Consider the following 17376-nt stretch of genomic DNA (forward strand, 5'->3'; position numbering starts at 1 on the left):
TAATGGGTAGGGGTGGCAACTGATCGGTCGGGTCTGGCAAAAATAAAAAAAATGTATTTATATTTAAACATATTTGAATATTAGGTTAAATATATACATGTACTATTTAAATATTATAATGAAAAATAATATAGTTATATTTATTTAAATATTATTAAAATATTATCCTGATTCATTGGAACAATTTGATGAATTTAGTAGATCCTTTTAGTCCCAATGACTGTGGATAGAATATATTCAATTTTTACAATGAGATGATTGGTTGTTCGTGGACTAGCTGTACCGATAGTTTTTTTTTCGTGATGTCAATATCAGCAATGCAATTCAACCAACAATAAACTTTATTTGAATTCATTATAGAGCTACAACGATAAACCTAATTTGAATTCACTATAGAGCTACGACACAATCAAACCCAAACGAACAAAATGTTGTATTGAATCGTACCAATCTCTATTGGGGTCTGGGGTTAGCGTTTGGGTCCAATTTTTTAGCCCGTATCCAGACCCAACCGTTTGGTCCCGGGTCGGGTCTGGGTCCATTGCCACCCTTAATAGTGGGATATGGCCTAGAACTAAATGGTTTTCAGGAGTGGAAAAGCATCAGGATTGTAGAGAGAGAGAGAGGAAGGGAAGCCGGTGGGCAAAAAAAGAGCCAAATACTCGGAAAATGTGATTACTACAATGGTTGTAACATACAATTTCAAACAATGTAACATATTCTCAACGCCATCCACATCAACAAATGACATTGATGCTCAGACATTACTCCACCAGAGCAGACAATGGCAAATATGCAGAAAATTGGCTCATGTAGATATGATGGCAAAAAACACCTGTCCCATATCATTTGCTATGATAAAATTTCTCTTTTTTTTTTTTTTAATGCTCTCTCTTTATACAACTTAACACGATTTCAAATTTCAACTAAAACTCACCTGAGTTCATTCCGGGGACTAGGGCTCAGCCCGAGTCCGACTTTTTAAACACGGACATGAATCATGATATGCTTTCGCTTTTCTTCTTTAGACTCATGTTTTTCTTTGAGTACCTAAATGACTGTATTTCTCAATTGGAGAAACATTTTGTTACCACTATTTTTTTATTTTTTTTTTGGGAAAATTTTAACAAAGTTTCATTAAGTGGTCAAAGAGTTACAAGAGGAGGCCAAGAAGGCCTCAAGAAGAACAAACTAAGAAAACACAAAACAAAGAAAAAAGAGAACAGTACAAGGAAATTAGAAGCCTGAAGCTGCTTTAGCTAAAGCATCAGCCAAAGAATTCCTTTCTCTGTTGACATGCATAAATATGACTTGTCTCCCGCTCAAAAGAGTAAGAATCTTGGCCATTGCATCTATCTATTTATATGGGACGTAGGAAGGATTGATATACCACTTAATTACATTGGAGGAATCCCCTTCAATGATAAACTTAACATGAAGGTTTAGAATAGCAAATTTGAGGCTTAAAAGCTCTGCTTCTACCGCCTGACAAGGTGGCAACTGTCCTTGTCATGTCCGTATAATTTGGCCCCTTTCATCCCTTAGTGCCCCTCCATAACCTGCCGTCGTCCCATTGTTCCTTACATTGCCATCAGAAATCCATTTTCACCCACTGTGAGGAAGGGTTCTCCAAACCTCAACCTTTCAGATCTTGTGTTTCCTTAGAAACAGAAGTTGATTGAAGTTCATCTCAAGAATCTAATCTTATTTGGGAACACTTCTGAATCCTGCTTGTGTTTGCGCCCAGACAACTCATGCTTTCAATTGCACCAATAGACATAAATCTCTGATCAAAGATTCTGAATTTCTTTCCCTATGTGCCACAGGACTGCAGCCAGTCATCTTCCATAGGACATGCCTAATTTAGAAAAAGGCATAGAAGTGATCTTCAACAACAACTAATATACAGTTCTGGCATGATCCAATCACATTGAATTTTATCCAAAACCCACCACCGTAGTTCACCTGCAAGATCGCAATGAAGAAATTAGTGATATTTGGTTTCAACTGCCCTCCTACATAATATGAATCATTCCTAAGTTTTGTAATTCAATGGAAAAGGCACGATCTCTACTTGCCAGCCACCAGAAAGCTTTAACTCGAAGTGGTATCTTAAAGCCCCATACTTTAGAAGACCATGGGATTCTATGGAAGTAGATACCCTGGCTTAAAACTGTATACAAGGATTTAACAGTGAAGTTCCCTCCTGGCTCTAGCTCTCAAATAATCCTATCTTCTCTTTTAGGGAAGTAGAAATGACTACGCAATAATCGTAACAATTCTATAAGTTGTAATAACACATAGTGGTGTACCCTTTTGTATCTGAGAACTACTTCCTATACAACTTTGTGTCCCTCTTCAGATACTGTTTCTCAGACAAGGTAACTTTTATTGGAAGCAATCTTGTAGATATTCAGGAATGAAACTTTCGGTGCTTGATCACCAATCCATTTTATAGTCCAGAATTTAGCCTTACTCCCATCACCAGCTATCATCCTTGTGCGCCAAAAACACAGGCTTGACTTTTTTAATATCCTTCCAAACCACAGAAGTCCCCCCTCTTTTCACCTTTGTCAGAAAGTTTGCATTCATCAGTTCTATATTTGTTCAAGAGCGCCTGCTTCCATAAACGTAGCTTCCCAAACCTTAGCCTTCACCATCACTTAGTCAAAACAGCTTCATTGAAAAGTCTTAATCTCTTGTTCTTCTGGTCTTCCAAGAATCCAATTTCACAGTGAACCTATCAATTACCGGGTCCCAAGCAGCTAAAGATAGCCTGTTATCAACTAAAGGCAGGCCTAAATATCTAATTGGAAAGTTGTCGAAACCACATCCCATCCAAGAGGCCCATGCCCTTATCTCCGCCTCAGCACAACTAATGCCATGATTTTAGTCTTAACAAAATTAATATTGGCTCCCGAAATTAGTCGATTACATTTGAAGAACAACTATAGATACTTCATTGATACAAAGAGGCCAAACCATGATTGTCCACACCATGCAACATCAAACTAAAGAATTCCCCTACTAAAGTATAAAGAAAATGGGATAAAGGATCCCCCAGCCTTTAACTCTGGAGGCCTTAAAATAACCAACTGCCTTGCCATTGATGGGTAGGGCTGCCAATGGTCTGGGCCGGGCGATGTATTCAGGCCTGGTATGGGCTTCGGGCAGGACCAAAGGAAAGGCGACCTTTATCGGGCCAGGCCTGGCTTCTAACAAGCCGTCCCAAAACCCTTCTTGCCCCCTCTCTCCCCGACCCGAACTCTCTCTCTCTCTCTCGGCCCAGGACGGGCCAGTCCGGTGGCAGCCCTATTGATAAGCATGGAGAAATTGGCTGAGGAGAGGCAACCTCGAATCCACTTGTATCATTTATTACCAAAACCCATAAGCCGGAGAATTTGGTCAAGATAGTTCTACTCCACTATATCATATGCCTTCTCAAAATCTATCTTGCACATCAGCCCCTTGAGTCCTAGACTTTTGACATAATGAATCATCTCTTAAGCTAAAAGGATATTGTCCATAGTTTGACAATCTTTTATAAAGGCTTACTGCGGACCAGTAACCACCTCAGGAGTGGCCTTCTTTAATCGCTTAGCAAGCACCTTAGCTAGAATCTTGTAAACTAAAGATAGAAGGCTAACATGCTTAATATTTTGTAGTGACAAAATGTTTTGTTTCTTGAGGACTAAAGCTATAAAGGTAGAATCGGTGGTCTTGTTGACATCTCCCCTTTGATGAAATTCCGTAAAGAAGGCCACCAAATCACTCTTGATCACATCCCAAATTTTTTGAAAAAGATACTTTTGATCGAACTCATGAGTGACGTTCAATCGATTACCTTATCTAGAACCTTGTAAACTGAAGATTGAAGGCTAATAGGCCTAATATCTTGTAGTTACATAATCCTTTGTTTATTGGGGATTAAAGCTACAAAGGTATAATTGATGGCCTTGTTCACAACTTCCCTGATGAAATTCTGCCACCATATAACTTTTGAAGATATCCCAAAATTTATGGAAGGATACCCATGGTGCTATGTATGTGGGAAGCTGGAAAACTGGCTCGAACTTCTTCAATGGTAAGCTCCCTTTCTAAGTATGGGGCGACAATCTCTTGAACGGAATAGTGTCGACTGAAACTTAAATTAGGCTTTGACTGGTAGGCATCCCTGAAATAGCTCTCTTTGGCTAGCGGTTCATCCTCCCTAACCTCGGTAAAGAGATACTTTTGGTATTGTATTGTTGGCTCTTTTTCTTGAATTGGCAATTGCATATAAGTATTTGCTCCTTCCCCAACCCACTCTGACCTTGACCTTTGAAATCAGTATGTTTGGTCATGCAACTTCTGTTTCATGTTCAGCTCCCCATTTAAACATTCACATGTTCAAGGAATTGAAGGTAAAATTGGGCGGTCTAACCGGTAACCACCCGTTTAGCGGCCGGTTCCGATTTCGGTTGGTTTTGGTGACCGGCTGAGTATTTTTTAAAAAATTATATAAAATAAAAAAAATTAAAGGATTTTATTTGTAATGAATTTTTTAATGTTTTTCATCATTATAGCAAAGATTGAAAATTGTTTTGGCCATTAATACTTATTTTTACATTTTCCTATCTTTTTTGAAAAATTTCAAAAACACTCCTGGACACAAATCGATTGTTTAAAATCTATTTTTTTCATTAATTTTGAACTTCATTTGGATTCGATTTGTTTAATCATTCTTTAAATATATTTTTCATATTCTATCAGATTTATTTTGTAATTTTTGTTAAATATATTTTATCATATTGCTATCATATTTTTCATTTGAATTCGATTTATTTTTTTAAACCGGTTAGCTATCTATAACTTGGATGTTTTCCCACCCATTGGTCACTTCTCTTCTAAGGGAGCCATCTTGCAACTACATAAGCTCAAATGTAAAAAGGAATATGTATCTAACATTATAAGCATGTGGTGAGAGGTCACTTGGGCAAAGATTTGAATTTTGTTTTAGGGGAATATCATTTCCTAATTCTATGTTGCTAGAGCTCTTATCAATTTTGGACATTTGAGGCAGTGTAGCAAACTTGTTGGACATGCTCCTAACAAATTGAAATCCATTTGCCTGAATAACGTTCTTTTACCTCTTTTTCTAGAATTTGTTCCTAGTCCTCGTACCATGATCACATTTTCCAATGGCAGAGAATCCAGCATAGGCCAAAGAAGGCCATTATTGTCCTCTACAACCACGTTATTAATGGTCTCTCTCCGCACTAATTCCTCTCTCACGCGTATAAAGGCTTGCACTAATTACTGTCTCTCCCCTTGATGAAAAATTGGCATAAAGGTCTATAACACATTCTTCTCTCTCGCCACACATTCTTCTTTTCCTCTCATTCTCCTTTTTCCTCTCTCTGCCATAAGAGAGTTTCTGATTGCCCTGTGACATAACAGGGTTTGTGATTGCTCCAAGGAAAGTCCCCAGACAAGATTCAAACCTCGGCCCGAAAAAGAACAATCCTTGAAACTTGAAGGATCGAGGACTCGTAACATTAACCTTTCAAAGCAGAATATCTTCCATCCATTGGATCAAGCACGATCGCCCCCGGCACAGGGATCAAGAAGATAGATACCAGAATCCAAAAAAAATTATGTGCTGAAAAAACCGGCCAAACCTCTGATTCAATTTCATCTGGCCCAGTTTTAGTATTTTTTGAAATCTTTCTTGTTAATGTTTGCCAAGTCAAACTCGGAATCGAACAATTTGAATGAGGGGGCCTCAGCCTCGAACCCCTATCGAGTCATGGCAGGATTCCCATTTTTTAATGGTTTGACCACAGATAGAAACTGCCGCATTACAGTTCAAAATTCAGCCTACCCACCCCAAAAAAACCAGTTCCAAGCTGTGTCAAACAATAATATCCATATTGTAACTGTAACGACCATGTACATTAACACATCACAAACACCACAAAACATCAACAGAGAAATGAGATTTTATATATCCGGAGTCTTAGGCAACCTGTACAAGATGCACAAAAAATAGGGAGAAAGACCCATAAACATATACATAACCAAGTTTGCTTGCCAAAACCTTGAATTTCGTTCTTTTCTTTCTCTGATCAATCGGGTGCCCAATAAGAAGAGGGAAAAAAATCCACTTCGACCTTCCAAATGGGTAAAAATGATACCTGGTCTTGAGTTAGAAAACTGACTCTATGTACACTTAGAGATGCTGCTAATAAGGAAAAACCTGCCATATTTTTTCCCCCTCTTGCCTTATTGTTAAAATGTGAAGAGTAGTTTGTTTATTCTTTTCTGTTGTTAAACCCTCTTATCGATTACCTCAGCAGGTAGGTTGAGGTCAAAAAGGAGGCTTCCTAGGGTTTCTTCACGGGCCCGCTTCCTACTAGAGCACCCGTTATCATCCAGGCTTGCACAGGAGACTTGGCCTTCAGAACGAGGCTCTGAATCTGTGCAACAATTTTCTCTATCACATAAGCTTTTGATAGATAATGCTCTCTCTTTCTCGATCCTAATTTTCGTAGAAATTTCACCTTTTCACAACAAAATTAGTGAGAAAAAAAGCTAGAAAAGCACACACAAAAACACATTAGCAAAAAGTTACAGCAGCAAATAGTGAGAGATCACAAACAGGCAAAAACAATTTATAGCATGGTGAAGACATGGGTTAAAGAAAGTGGATAGTAAACTGCTTGCAAAAGTGAAACGTTATGTGACAGTATATAAATCAACACTACGATCTATATTGCTTTTGTTTTAAAAAAAAGAGTTCTCCTCCAAATATACAAAGAAATAACAAAAGAAAATGGAAAGATTGATGCCAAAATGACAGACAGTAATCTGTAACTGTCGTGATACATAAGCAAGTCTTCAAATTGGTAACAGATAAATAGTTTATTTTTAAAAAAGAACACAAAAAGAGTTTGCAACAAATATATCAGCTATAAATGCACATCAAGGAAAAGAGTGAAATCAATATCACCAAAAAGAAATCGAGAAAATGAATAAAATATAAACAGTACTGAAAACCAGAAGACAATAAAAAAAGAGAGCAATCATTTGACAATGAGCTGAGTAACTAAGGTTTTATGCAGAAAGCATGCTTTGGGGAGGAAATAAATTGTGATAGGCCAATAGCAGTTAAAAAAAATATGCGAAGTTAAAATTAACGGTGACGAGGGGCTGAGCCTGAGCCAAGTCATGGCTAGCGGAGCCAGGCCCAAGTCTGACATCGCCCAAGGGGCCTGCCCAGGACCAGCCCTACTCTTGGGCTAGGTGGCCCAGCCAGGTCCTGTTAACATGGCCGGGCCAGGCTGGGTCAATGGATATTACTTTTTTGTTATTTCTAAATTCATTACAAGAAAAACAAAAAAATGGCAGGATTGAACCAAGCCCAGCCATGAACCCCCTGGGCCCAGGCCGAGGCCCAGACCCAGCCCAAACACTATGCCAAAAATTCATGGCTAGGCCAGGGAAATTTAGTGGCCAGGGCCCAGGGCATTCCTGCTCAAGCCGCCCAGCCCATTTCCACCGTTAGCTTAAAATATATTATAGTTTAAGGGAGCAAGGAAAATCACTGTACATTAAGGCTATGACCATCCACTAAAATGGTTACGTGAGGGAGAGAGGCAAAAATACATACCAGTACCAGGTGCACTTGAAACCCAAGAAGGGTCATGAGCATCATCATCATTAGCCTTTGAGCTGTTCAATATTTGATCAGAATCTGGGCAAACCGAAAGCTCAGATGCTCTCTCTATACCCTTTGATGTGTAAGGCGCAATGCTATGAGTTGTCGACTGGAGCAAACCCAATAGATCATTTTCAATGCATTCATACCTGAAAAGGTAAGCAAATTAAGGTGGGGAGCAATATAGCAATATGGGGATATTAACTCTCGTGAAACCAAGCATAAACTTTCACTTTGTAATAAGGAATGCAGACTAAGATTGTTTGGACAAAATACACCAAAGCATCAATTTTGTTTTGTCTAGCCAAATATAGCACATTCCCCCAACTCTGACACAAACCGCATATGCATATGCGAGAGAGAGAGAGAGAGAGAGAGAGAGAGTTGGAGCTAAATTTCCATATTGGTGGTTTTTTTTTGGAGAGAGCAAGAGAGAGAGAGAGAGAGAGAGAGAGAGAGAGCTAACATGTTCTTGCAGCAGGTATCAACAAGAACGGTCAGATTGATTATATGCATTCGAATTTCCTTGACTTTGTCCTCAGGGAGCTTGTCAAATTTCTCCTCAATAAACTTGGACAGACGCTCCACTGTCACCTCCAGCTGCTGCTGCTGATCCTCAAACAGGTTTTGCTTCAATTGTCTCTCCTCTTCAGTCATATCATCTTTAAATAGGTCATCTCCAAACATGTAGAAAGCAAAGGGGTATGAGTAGGAAAGGACACGCCTTGATCTGAAGAGCCTGTTTAGCCCATTTGTCACCCAACTGTAATCCCTAAATCCATCGTCCTTGCTTTCTGAGGTTGCTATTGTTGCTTGGACAGTTTCTCTAAGCTTGTTTTCACGCTTCATGGAATCCATGTGAGCTTTGTAACGATTGTGGTAGTGCATGTAACGATTAAGATCTCTTTTGGCCCTCTCTGCCACTTTATTATGATCTGATTTGTAGCGTCCACAACTGTGGCCAGCAATGCCTGTCCAGGTGTGATCACGACCAGTAGCACCACCACATAACCAACTACCAAAACAGAAACAAAAAATAAAAAATCCTTCCAACATTCTTTTATTCAATTTGCAAATAACTCAAAATCACTTAAACAAATAGTGATTTGCTTGAAAATAATAAAAGGTAAACTTTTTCTTTCTAATTAGGAGAGAATGTATCACATGGAAATATCCTGCATAAAATTATAAGGGAAAAAGTTCATATAGAGCCGAGGCTCTAAACAATCAAATTAGAGCCCACCTCAAAAATTTTACTAGAAGAGGTTGTTTTGATGCCCAAATATACTGAAATTGATCATCTCGACATCAAAATGCATGGACATGAGAAAAAAATGGATTTCAAGTTAAGGAAATAGTGAATCTTGTAACGCATTTTTGGACCATCAATTTCCAAGATTTTCAAATTTTCATACATCTGCTCAATTTACACTATTTTTGAAGCTTTAAATTTTATAATTAAATATGAAAATATATTTTAAGACTATCACAAAGATTTTCAGTATTGAAACCACATTTCTCGACTCTATTTGAAGGTGCACTTTACTTTGATTGGTTAGAAACTTGGCTCTATACAAACCACACCCAATTATAAAACCCAGAAGAATATATTATCAGAAATTGAAAATCAATATCATGTAAATAATCCCAATTTCCAAAAGCTGCTTGAAAGAACTTAACAACTGTTTTGCACCCTTGACAATTAAATCATCCATTGCTATTTAACTAAATCAATGTCCATTGCAGTCACTAGTGTACGTCAAACTGGACCTTTTTATGACCATGATTACTGGCCAGAAACTGCACTCATAATCGGTGAAAGACAATTGGTGAATTCATTCAAGCAATGGCCAGATTCAATTCCCAGCCATAGCCAAACTAATCCACAAAATTACATAGGTTAAAAGTGGTTCAACCGTCCCTTGACTGTGTCAACTACTGTATGACACTAAAGGCTGCAAATGAGTAAACTATGTAGAATCACCACGTAACCCAATAGTATCACTGGAAGAGCTCTATAAATATTACGTCATTGGTGGCAGTATAGTACAATGAGGTATATTAACAACCATGCACTTCTTTAGGCTTATTCTTATTTATTCCACAATAGATATATCATGCAAACAACATAATAGGTAATATTGGTAGAATCATTCATTTTAATAGTGTAAGGATAAAATGTATGTCACAAACATGAATAACATATTCGTTACACACACAGTATTGATAGAACACAAAAGGCATTACCTGCACAATAATATAAACAATGCTAAATATGTAATCATCTAATAGATAAACACGTGCAAAGATAGAACGTAGTAGATGTTCAAACAATTATCTTGTGAAGTATTTTGGAATGATATAACTACGATCAGATACATATATTTTTAGGCAAAATATAAAGTTACACACTTCTAAATGTACATCCTACACATATAGTATTGTTTCACCATTTACACATGCGCAGACACACACACACACACACAACACAAAAGTTGATTTTTTTTTCACAGCAACAGTCTCTAGATAAGTTTGTTGCCTTGATTGAGTTAGAAGCATCCAATTTCCTTGCAACTTACTCCTAGGGCATAAAGTGTCTAGGAACTATACAGCCAACCATGTTGGATTAATTTAATATGTCAGAAATCTTCTTCTCTCCATCTCCAGGATAAAGGTTACAATTGTATGCCCCTGTTGACCTCCGATTATGAATTCTTTACAGATTTCCAGTTACTATCCCTCAATAATCTTAGTGATAGACAATCATGAAATTGTTTGCATTTGTGCCCTATGACCTAGAAACTTGAATTATACTCCCTGCACCTCCTCTAGGTAGCCGCAATCTGCCCAAGCACATGAAAAATCCAGATCACCCAAAAGTTTGTGTCCTTCAACTTCAAGAAAAGATCCCACTTTTGCTGCTTCAATATTCAAAGGTTTCACCACCATCACATGAAAGAAGCAGTCCATAATTAATAAGAGAGAGTGAGAGAGAGAGAGAGAGAGAGAGAGAGAAGATACGATCAAATCTGTTCTTGTGGCTAACAGTATCTATCCACTCATCAAGAACCTAAAAATGGAATTCCACATCCAGTAAATTTCCTCCCATCCTTTTGTTTCCCATAGCACCATCAGCTTTAGCCTACTGCATTTATCTTCCTTTAAGATGGCTTAAGACTATTCAAAATGTCTGACCCAGTGATATCATCCAAGGTCCCAGCATTCAAACCAAGTTCACCAGAAACCGCGATGGCAGTCTACTGATTGGCTCACATGAGCTACATACTCTGAGGACAACGAAATTGTTGATTTCTCAGCAAAGGGGACTATAAAAATGATCTGCCGATTGAGATCTTCCTCCCGCTCCCTCGACTCCTCCCTTTGTTTATTGGAATCACATCAACTGCAACATGGGATTACCTTCCAGAACATGTGTACAATGAATGTTAACAAAAAAAGAGGGATACTATAAAAGTTGCCTGGTTGAAGACCTGTGCAGAAAATGTGACCAGATGAAATATGGAGTGTATAGTTCAGGCTTCAAAGAACAAGTCAAATGCATATGGACCAATTAAAAAGAAACAAATCTGAGATGATCCGAACAGAATTGTCAAAAAAATAAAGAGGTCCAAAATACAAAAATAAATCCAAAAAGGAACATAAGTATCCTGAATTCATAAAGCATATCCCAACTAATAGAAGCAATCAATCATTGCTCAATCTCTCAGTCACCAAAATAGGATTGGCAACAAATTCGAACTAGGCCAATTATCAGAAAAAGCACATAATTTAGGGGACAACTTACGGGAGGGCAGAAAAAAACCCTCGGTGAGGGTAAAAAATGTAATTTTTCCTCCTAAAAAGGGGGAAAAAGGTTTTAGAGGTATTCTAAACCCCCGATAGAAAATCTGTGGCCTTTAGGGTGAGAAAAACCCCCCAAAACCCTCTTTTGTGATTTATCGGAAGATTGATAAATTTTTTATTTTTTCAATTTCTTCTTAAATTGAAGGCAATAGTTCGTGGGTGGATTTGGAGCTTCAAGTAGTTGATTTTGAAAACTTTTGGCGACCCAATAGACGAGGTTTGCACCGACATCGATTTGATTTTGATATTTTTAATGTATTATCATATTTGAAAAAGAGTTTTGATTTTATTGTGCTACAACATATTATGTTATGCATCATGGGTGTTTTCTTTTACTTTTTTTTTTCTTTTACGATATATTTACATGTTTGTAGTTAAAAGATAGATTTTTTTGGTGATTTTTAGATTTTTTTGGTGATTAATTGAAGTTTTTCTCACTTTGATGATGAAATTGAGCATATATCATATTCTTTTATTAATAGTTGATTCCTTTTTGTTTTAGTTTATTTGATAAATAATTGATTATGTGATATCTTAATGGGTTAAGTCTTATGTGAAAGTGAAACTAAGGTCAATGTCTTACATATTCAGCTATTCATTTAAGTCTTATTGTAAAGTAATAGTTATTGACTTAATTCTTTAATCTTATGTATTTTACAGGTTTGTTGATTAGGTGATTGATTCTAATCCCCTGCTTTTTATGTTTGGGGTGGGGGGAGGGGGTTTTTTATTTTGGTGAGCGCACCCTGTCTCTAGGCACCCACCCGACCACCTAGGCGCCTGAATCCATCTTTTTGAACATTCATCACAATAATCTTGATCACTGAATGCGAAATTGAGTGACTGCAATTATTTCATTGACCAAGCTCAAATTTTAAAAGAAAATTTCTCGAATTTGTGACACATCCAAGCTATCAAATTTCACATCAAATGGTTCTAAGGAATTGTGACCACCTTGTATGAAAGGTAAATGGTCTCATTGTATACAATCCCTTACATATAAGTTTATCTTTTTGAAATCTGTTTTTACTTCATTCAAAGAAATTTGCAGAAAATAACATGCTTTTAGTCAGAAATGACTAAAAATAGTTGGAAATCCCAAAAAAAAAAAGGTAAATAATATCGTACATAATAATACAAGGTACATACCACACAGCTAAAAGATATAATATCATCCAGGATATATTAATTTCAGATAGAATAGCTATTTCAAATAAAATTAATTGACATCCAAACAGGCCCCTAGCTAGTAGGAGAATATAGAATATCAATTCACAAACAGCTAAAAATCAATAAATGCCTTGCCAAAAGATATACTGAAAACAAGAACAAACTACAAAAAGATGCCTAGTGAGAAGCATAAGTGTTAATGTACACAATCAAAATCATTTTGTCGATATATTTATCAGAAAAAGAAGAATAGCTAACAATAAAGACTAGAATGCAATTCCAACAAAGAAGGGAAGAATAGATCAAAAAAAAAAAAAAAATAGAAGAGAAATGACTTCTTCTCCTTTAAAGTCGGGACCAACCAGCATTCTAGTATATATGATTTTCATATGCAGTTCTTCCATGCATTAAAAACTAAAAATAAAAGCACAATCCTGTAAAAAACAAGCACCAAGAATACATGTATCTAGACATAATTTGCTATTATCGCAAGTAGGAGGCCAAGGAACAGCCAAAAAATAAGTCAAATACTATGCAAGAGATGGTTATATACCAAAAATACTGCCCACATAAGCAAGTCACTAAGTTGCAGCCACCATTTTTCTCCACTGGCTTGTGACACTTCGGGCAAGGCTTAGTGTGAACTGTAAGCCAGTTGACCGTCTCTGATTCATCCTTACATTTCTTAATCCATAGCTCCCACATCAAACACGAACAAGGAGAGTGTGCCTCAGATGAGCATCTGAAGCAAAACTGAAGACCACATGTGCATTCCACCTCACAATAGCTATCACCATCAATACGAATTGCATTTCCACAATGTGGAACACTTGGGCACCACTTGACCTTGCCATTATCTTCAATATACGACTCAAGAAGAAACCGTTCAAAACGCTCTGCCACCTCAGGATCCTTCACGCTAACTAGGTTTCTTATTATCGCCTCATCACAAATTGCATTGCACTTGTGTGCCATGCATCTTACACGCCGACTTTCTCCCTCCTTTATTTTAATAATAAAATGTTCCGTCCAACCTAATCACGCACAAGCAAATAAACTTGGTCACAACATCTAATTGTGAAGCAATTAAACAATATCAAGCCCCATTTCAATAGCCCAACAACTCCAATAAGGAAGGGTTTCCTTTTCAAAATTCAAAGTCATGAATATTTTGGCAGAGGTTTGTTAATGAGCAGTGTCAGGAAAGCAACTCAGTCATGAATAGTGGAGCAGATCAAAGTGCACCATCCTTCACTCCTAGATCGGTGGAGGAACGAACAACGCTAGTTATTCTTAAATGGTATGACCAAACGAGACCTTAATTTGTAAGGAACTGGATTCATTAACAACAGAGTAAAGAATGCTTACAATCATTGCAGAAACAATGTCCACAATCCATAGTAGTAACATCATTGGGAGATATGTCCTCCATGCATATATTGCACATTATTGATGATGTGGAACGTGCAGAGGCCTGATGCGCTGCATCTAAGATTGGAATACCAGCTTCAGTGAATAACCGATCTCTTCCCTTCTCTACAAGCACAGCTAGTAACCTCTCAACATCCCATCGATGATGGATGAGTAGAGTACGAGCATGATGCTCCTTGAGTGTCAGCATTTCTGTTACTCTCTTCAAATCTTCCCTCTACACATGGTTAGTCATCAATCAGGGGGAGCAAAAAAATACTTGAGAACTAGGAACACAGCAAATGAAGTAATATTATGCATATCAAACATGATTTTCTGGGACACAGCCAAATCATGGCAGATTGAAAACCACTCATATGAAATGTCAACAACACAAAAGCATACCTGGGCAGCAAGAAGAGATGCCCTGGTGATAACCTGAGAACAAGCCAGAATATCTCATCAAATAGGAGAACTTTCAGACCCTGAGTTATCTTAAAGAGATAATAGTGAACGCTATATACAAGGCAATATTCCAATACCATGCCCTCATCTCAAGTAATGAACCATACAGGCATTAAAAAAACAAATTATGAAACATAATATACAACAAAGTCACATGGGTTCAAACAAAATGATCATTATTGTGGTCTGCAACAGAAACTACAAAACAAGGGATAAGACATAAGATAATGTTCATAAAACCATGCTTTGCAGTTCAATACTGGGAGATTCATGTCATGCAAGGATGACACAAGAAGGATTGTTACATAGTGCAGTAGATTTATGACAAAAGTGACTAGCATGCATGTCCTTTATACTGTTTCAATGGATGCAATGGAAATGTAAACCATTGTTAACTGCATGACCAGGAGGAGCGTAAACAGAAATCAACACTTGTACTGCTTGTATATTCTCCACGAATCAATGTACCTATATCTTTGGGGTGCATTAATAAAAGGTAAAGCATACAATGAGACCATTTATCTTTGGTAAAAGGTGGTCACAACTAATCTTGACCGTTGAATGTGAAACTGGGCTGCTGCACTTGTTCCATTACTCAAGCTAAAAGTTCAAAAGAAACTTTGTCGAACTTCGCAACACATCCAAACTATCAAATTTCACATCAGACGGTTATAAATAATTGTGACCTCCTTGTACTAAAGGTAAATGGTCTCACTGTGTACAATCCCTTAATAAAATTAGTTTACTAGGAAAGTATTATAGAAACGCAATCCCAAGTCTAGGCAGATATTCCATAAGAAATAGAGAAAACAGGGTAACTTTTCTTCATGGACAAAAAACACAGAATCAATAGGAAACAATACTATAATTGAGTTCTCCAAACTCATCCAACTGTGAGAGAGGTGCATGTAATTCTAAAGTTATTACAGATTAACTAAGAAGACCAAAAAAATATTTTGAAAAAGAACATATCAGACTCAACAAAAGCCAGATAGCGCAGTGGATCTTAGACAAGCAAAATATTTCAATCATATACATGGATCCCATAATATATCTAAAAAGAATGCCATAAAATTAGTCATAAACCACTGTAAAAGAAAAAAAACAAAAAACAAAACAAAAGATTCCAACAAATCTAAACAACACCACAAATAAGCAAAGGTACAATGAAAAACAGTGTAACAGACAGAAGAGAAAAGAAAGAAAGATAATTGGAACAAAGTTCAAGTCTCAAACACTACTTCAAAACTTACATTTATCACTACAGATAGATAAAAGAATCATAGCAACTACAACCAGTTAAGTATCTCTCTTTATCACAACTACATGTTCAACAGGAAAAAATAATAATTAAAAAACAAGTATATGCAATGCTTCATCCAAAGGGGTAGCATATTTCACAAAATAAAATAACTAATAAGAGGAAAAAAAAATAATGCAATCAAAGACCCAATCTTTTCGCTGGAACCAGAGAAACACACTAACATGAGTAGCAGAAGCTAATCTCAACATCATGCATGGGAATTCCATATACGAATAACAGAACAAAACCTAGAATCAAACGATTACACATACTTCACTGAAAAAATCGAAAAATTCAATAAAACCTAATCCAAAAAGTCAATACACGCAACACCAATCCAAAAGTCAAGCTCGAGTCACGACAAAAAACAAAAATTTCAGTGCAAAATAACTAAGTAATCGGCAATCAGTTTTCTATTACTCACAATAGCCAGAGCAGGAATTCAAACCTTAGAAGCACTAGAAGGGGTTCTCTGTGGAGTCCATAAGAGATCGTCTTCCTCTTGATCCAATCCATCAAGTGAGTCATCGCCATAGTAATCATCATCGCTGGTCTCGAAATCCGCCATTGAAGAAGAGCTTCAAGCTTTCCAGTGATTTTCAGGTGCCAAACCACGGCAATATCTCATAAATACCTCGTGAAAAAACAGGGAAATTGCAGAGAAGAGAGAGAAGAAAGAGAAGCTTGGTGAAGAAGCGAGATGGGAGAGAGAATGGAAACTCGGTAGAAAAAAGAGGGAGGTTTCTTTAGGCTTTAGAACACGATCGTCGATGGGAGTCGAGGACGAAAGAATTCGTGTATCCCTACCTTCGATCGAAATGACCAAGGTGCAACGACAAACCACTAAACTTCCTTCAATCTTTTGTCTGTATTGTATTGCGTAATGACCCCTCGATTTTTTCAACCACATTAGTCCGGGATAATATATTATGAAAAAAACTTTATATAGAGCTTACGCTTTAAACAATCAACCAAATCGGAGCCTATCACAAAAATTTCATTACAAGAGATTGTTTTGATGTCCAAGTATCCTCTGATTGATCATCTCGATATCAAGATGTATGGACATAAGAAAAAAAATCGATTTTTAGTTTTGAAAATAATGTATTTTGTAATGCATTTTTGGACCGTATTTTCAATATTTTCAAATTTTCATAGACATGTCAATCTACACTACTTTTTAATCTTTAAACTTTATATATAAAGATGAAAATATATTTTAAGGCCATCACAAAGATTTCTAGTCTTCAAACCACATTTCTCTATAATATTTGAAAGTAGGCTCTAATTTGATTGTTTAGAGCCTAGGCTCTATACAAACCGCACCCATATATTATTGATATTAAGGCTGGCAGTGGGTCAGGCCACCATGGTCCCCATAGGGTCGGCTCGTCCGATCCCTAATAGGGCTAAACAGTTCTTGGGCCAAGCCCTGCCCTAAACCTATTACGGCTGATCCGGGCTA

At 37.1% G+C, this 17376-nt stretch overlaps 1 protein-coding gene and 1 long non-coding RNA gene across 3 annotated transcripts; both read right to left on the reverse strand.

The window, feature by feature from the left end:
- Nucleotides 1-1190: 1190 nt before the first annotated feature.
- Nucleotides 1191-2760, reverse strand: LOC148779314 (uncharacterized). The gene is made up of 2 exons (XR_016048408.1): nt 2075-2760; nt 1191-1965 (listed from the first exon to the last, which is right to left on the reverse strand). It is a non-coding gene; the product is annotated as an uncharacterized LOC148779314 (long non-coding RNA).
- Nucleotides 2761-5963: 3203 nt separating this feature from the next.
- On the reverse strand, nt 5964-16937 carry ARI2 (RING/U-box superfamily protein). Of its 2 annotated transcripts, none has more exons than XM_011629424.3 (7): nt 16360-16937; nt 14549-14581; nt 14102-14381; nt 13287-13767; nt 8166-8714; nt 7652-7848; nt 5964-6458 (listed from the first exon to the last, which is right to left on the reverse strand). In XM_011629424.3, the coding sequence occupies exons 1-7, from the start codon at nt 16477-16479 to the stop codon at nt 6310-6312; spliced, it is 1809 nt and encodes a 602-aa protein (XP_011627726.1). In that variant the 5' UTR covers nt 16480-16937; the 3' UTR covers nt 5964-6309. The 2 variants fall into 2 exon arrangements, with proteins under 2 accessions (XP_011627726.1, XP_011627725.1); XM_011629423.3 differs by having other exon boundaries at nt 5964-6542; nt 16360-16929.
- Nucleotides 16938-17376: the final 439 nt, after the last annotated feature.

The sequence above is a fragment of the Amborella trichopoda genome, chromosome 13 (assembly GCF_054954075.1).
Source record: "Amborella trichopoda isolate Santa Cruz 75 chromosome 13, AtrichopodaSantaCruz75HAP2 v2.0, whole genome shotgun sequence".
NCBI classification, from domain to species: Eukaryota; Viridiplantae; Streptophyta; class Magnoliopsida; order Amborellales; family Amborellaceae; genus Amborella; species Amborella trichopoda.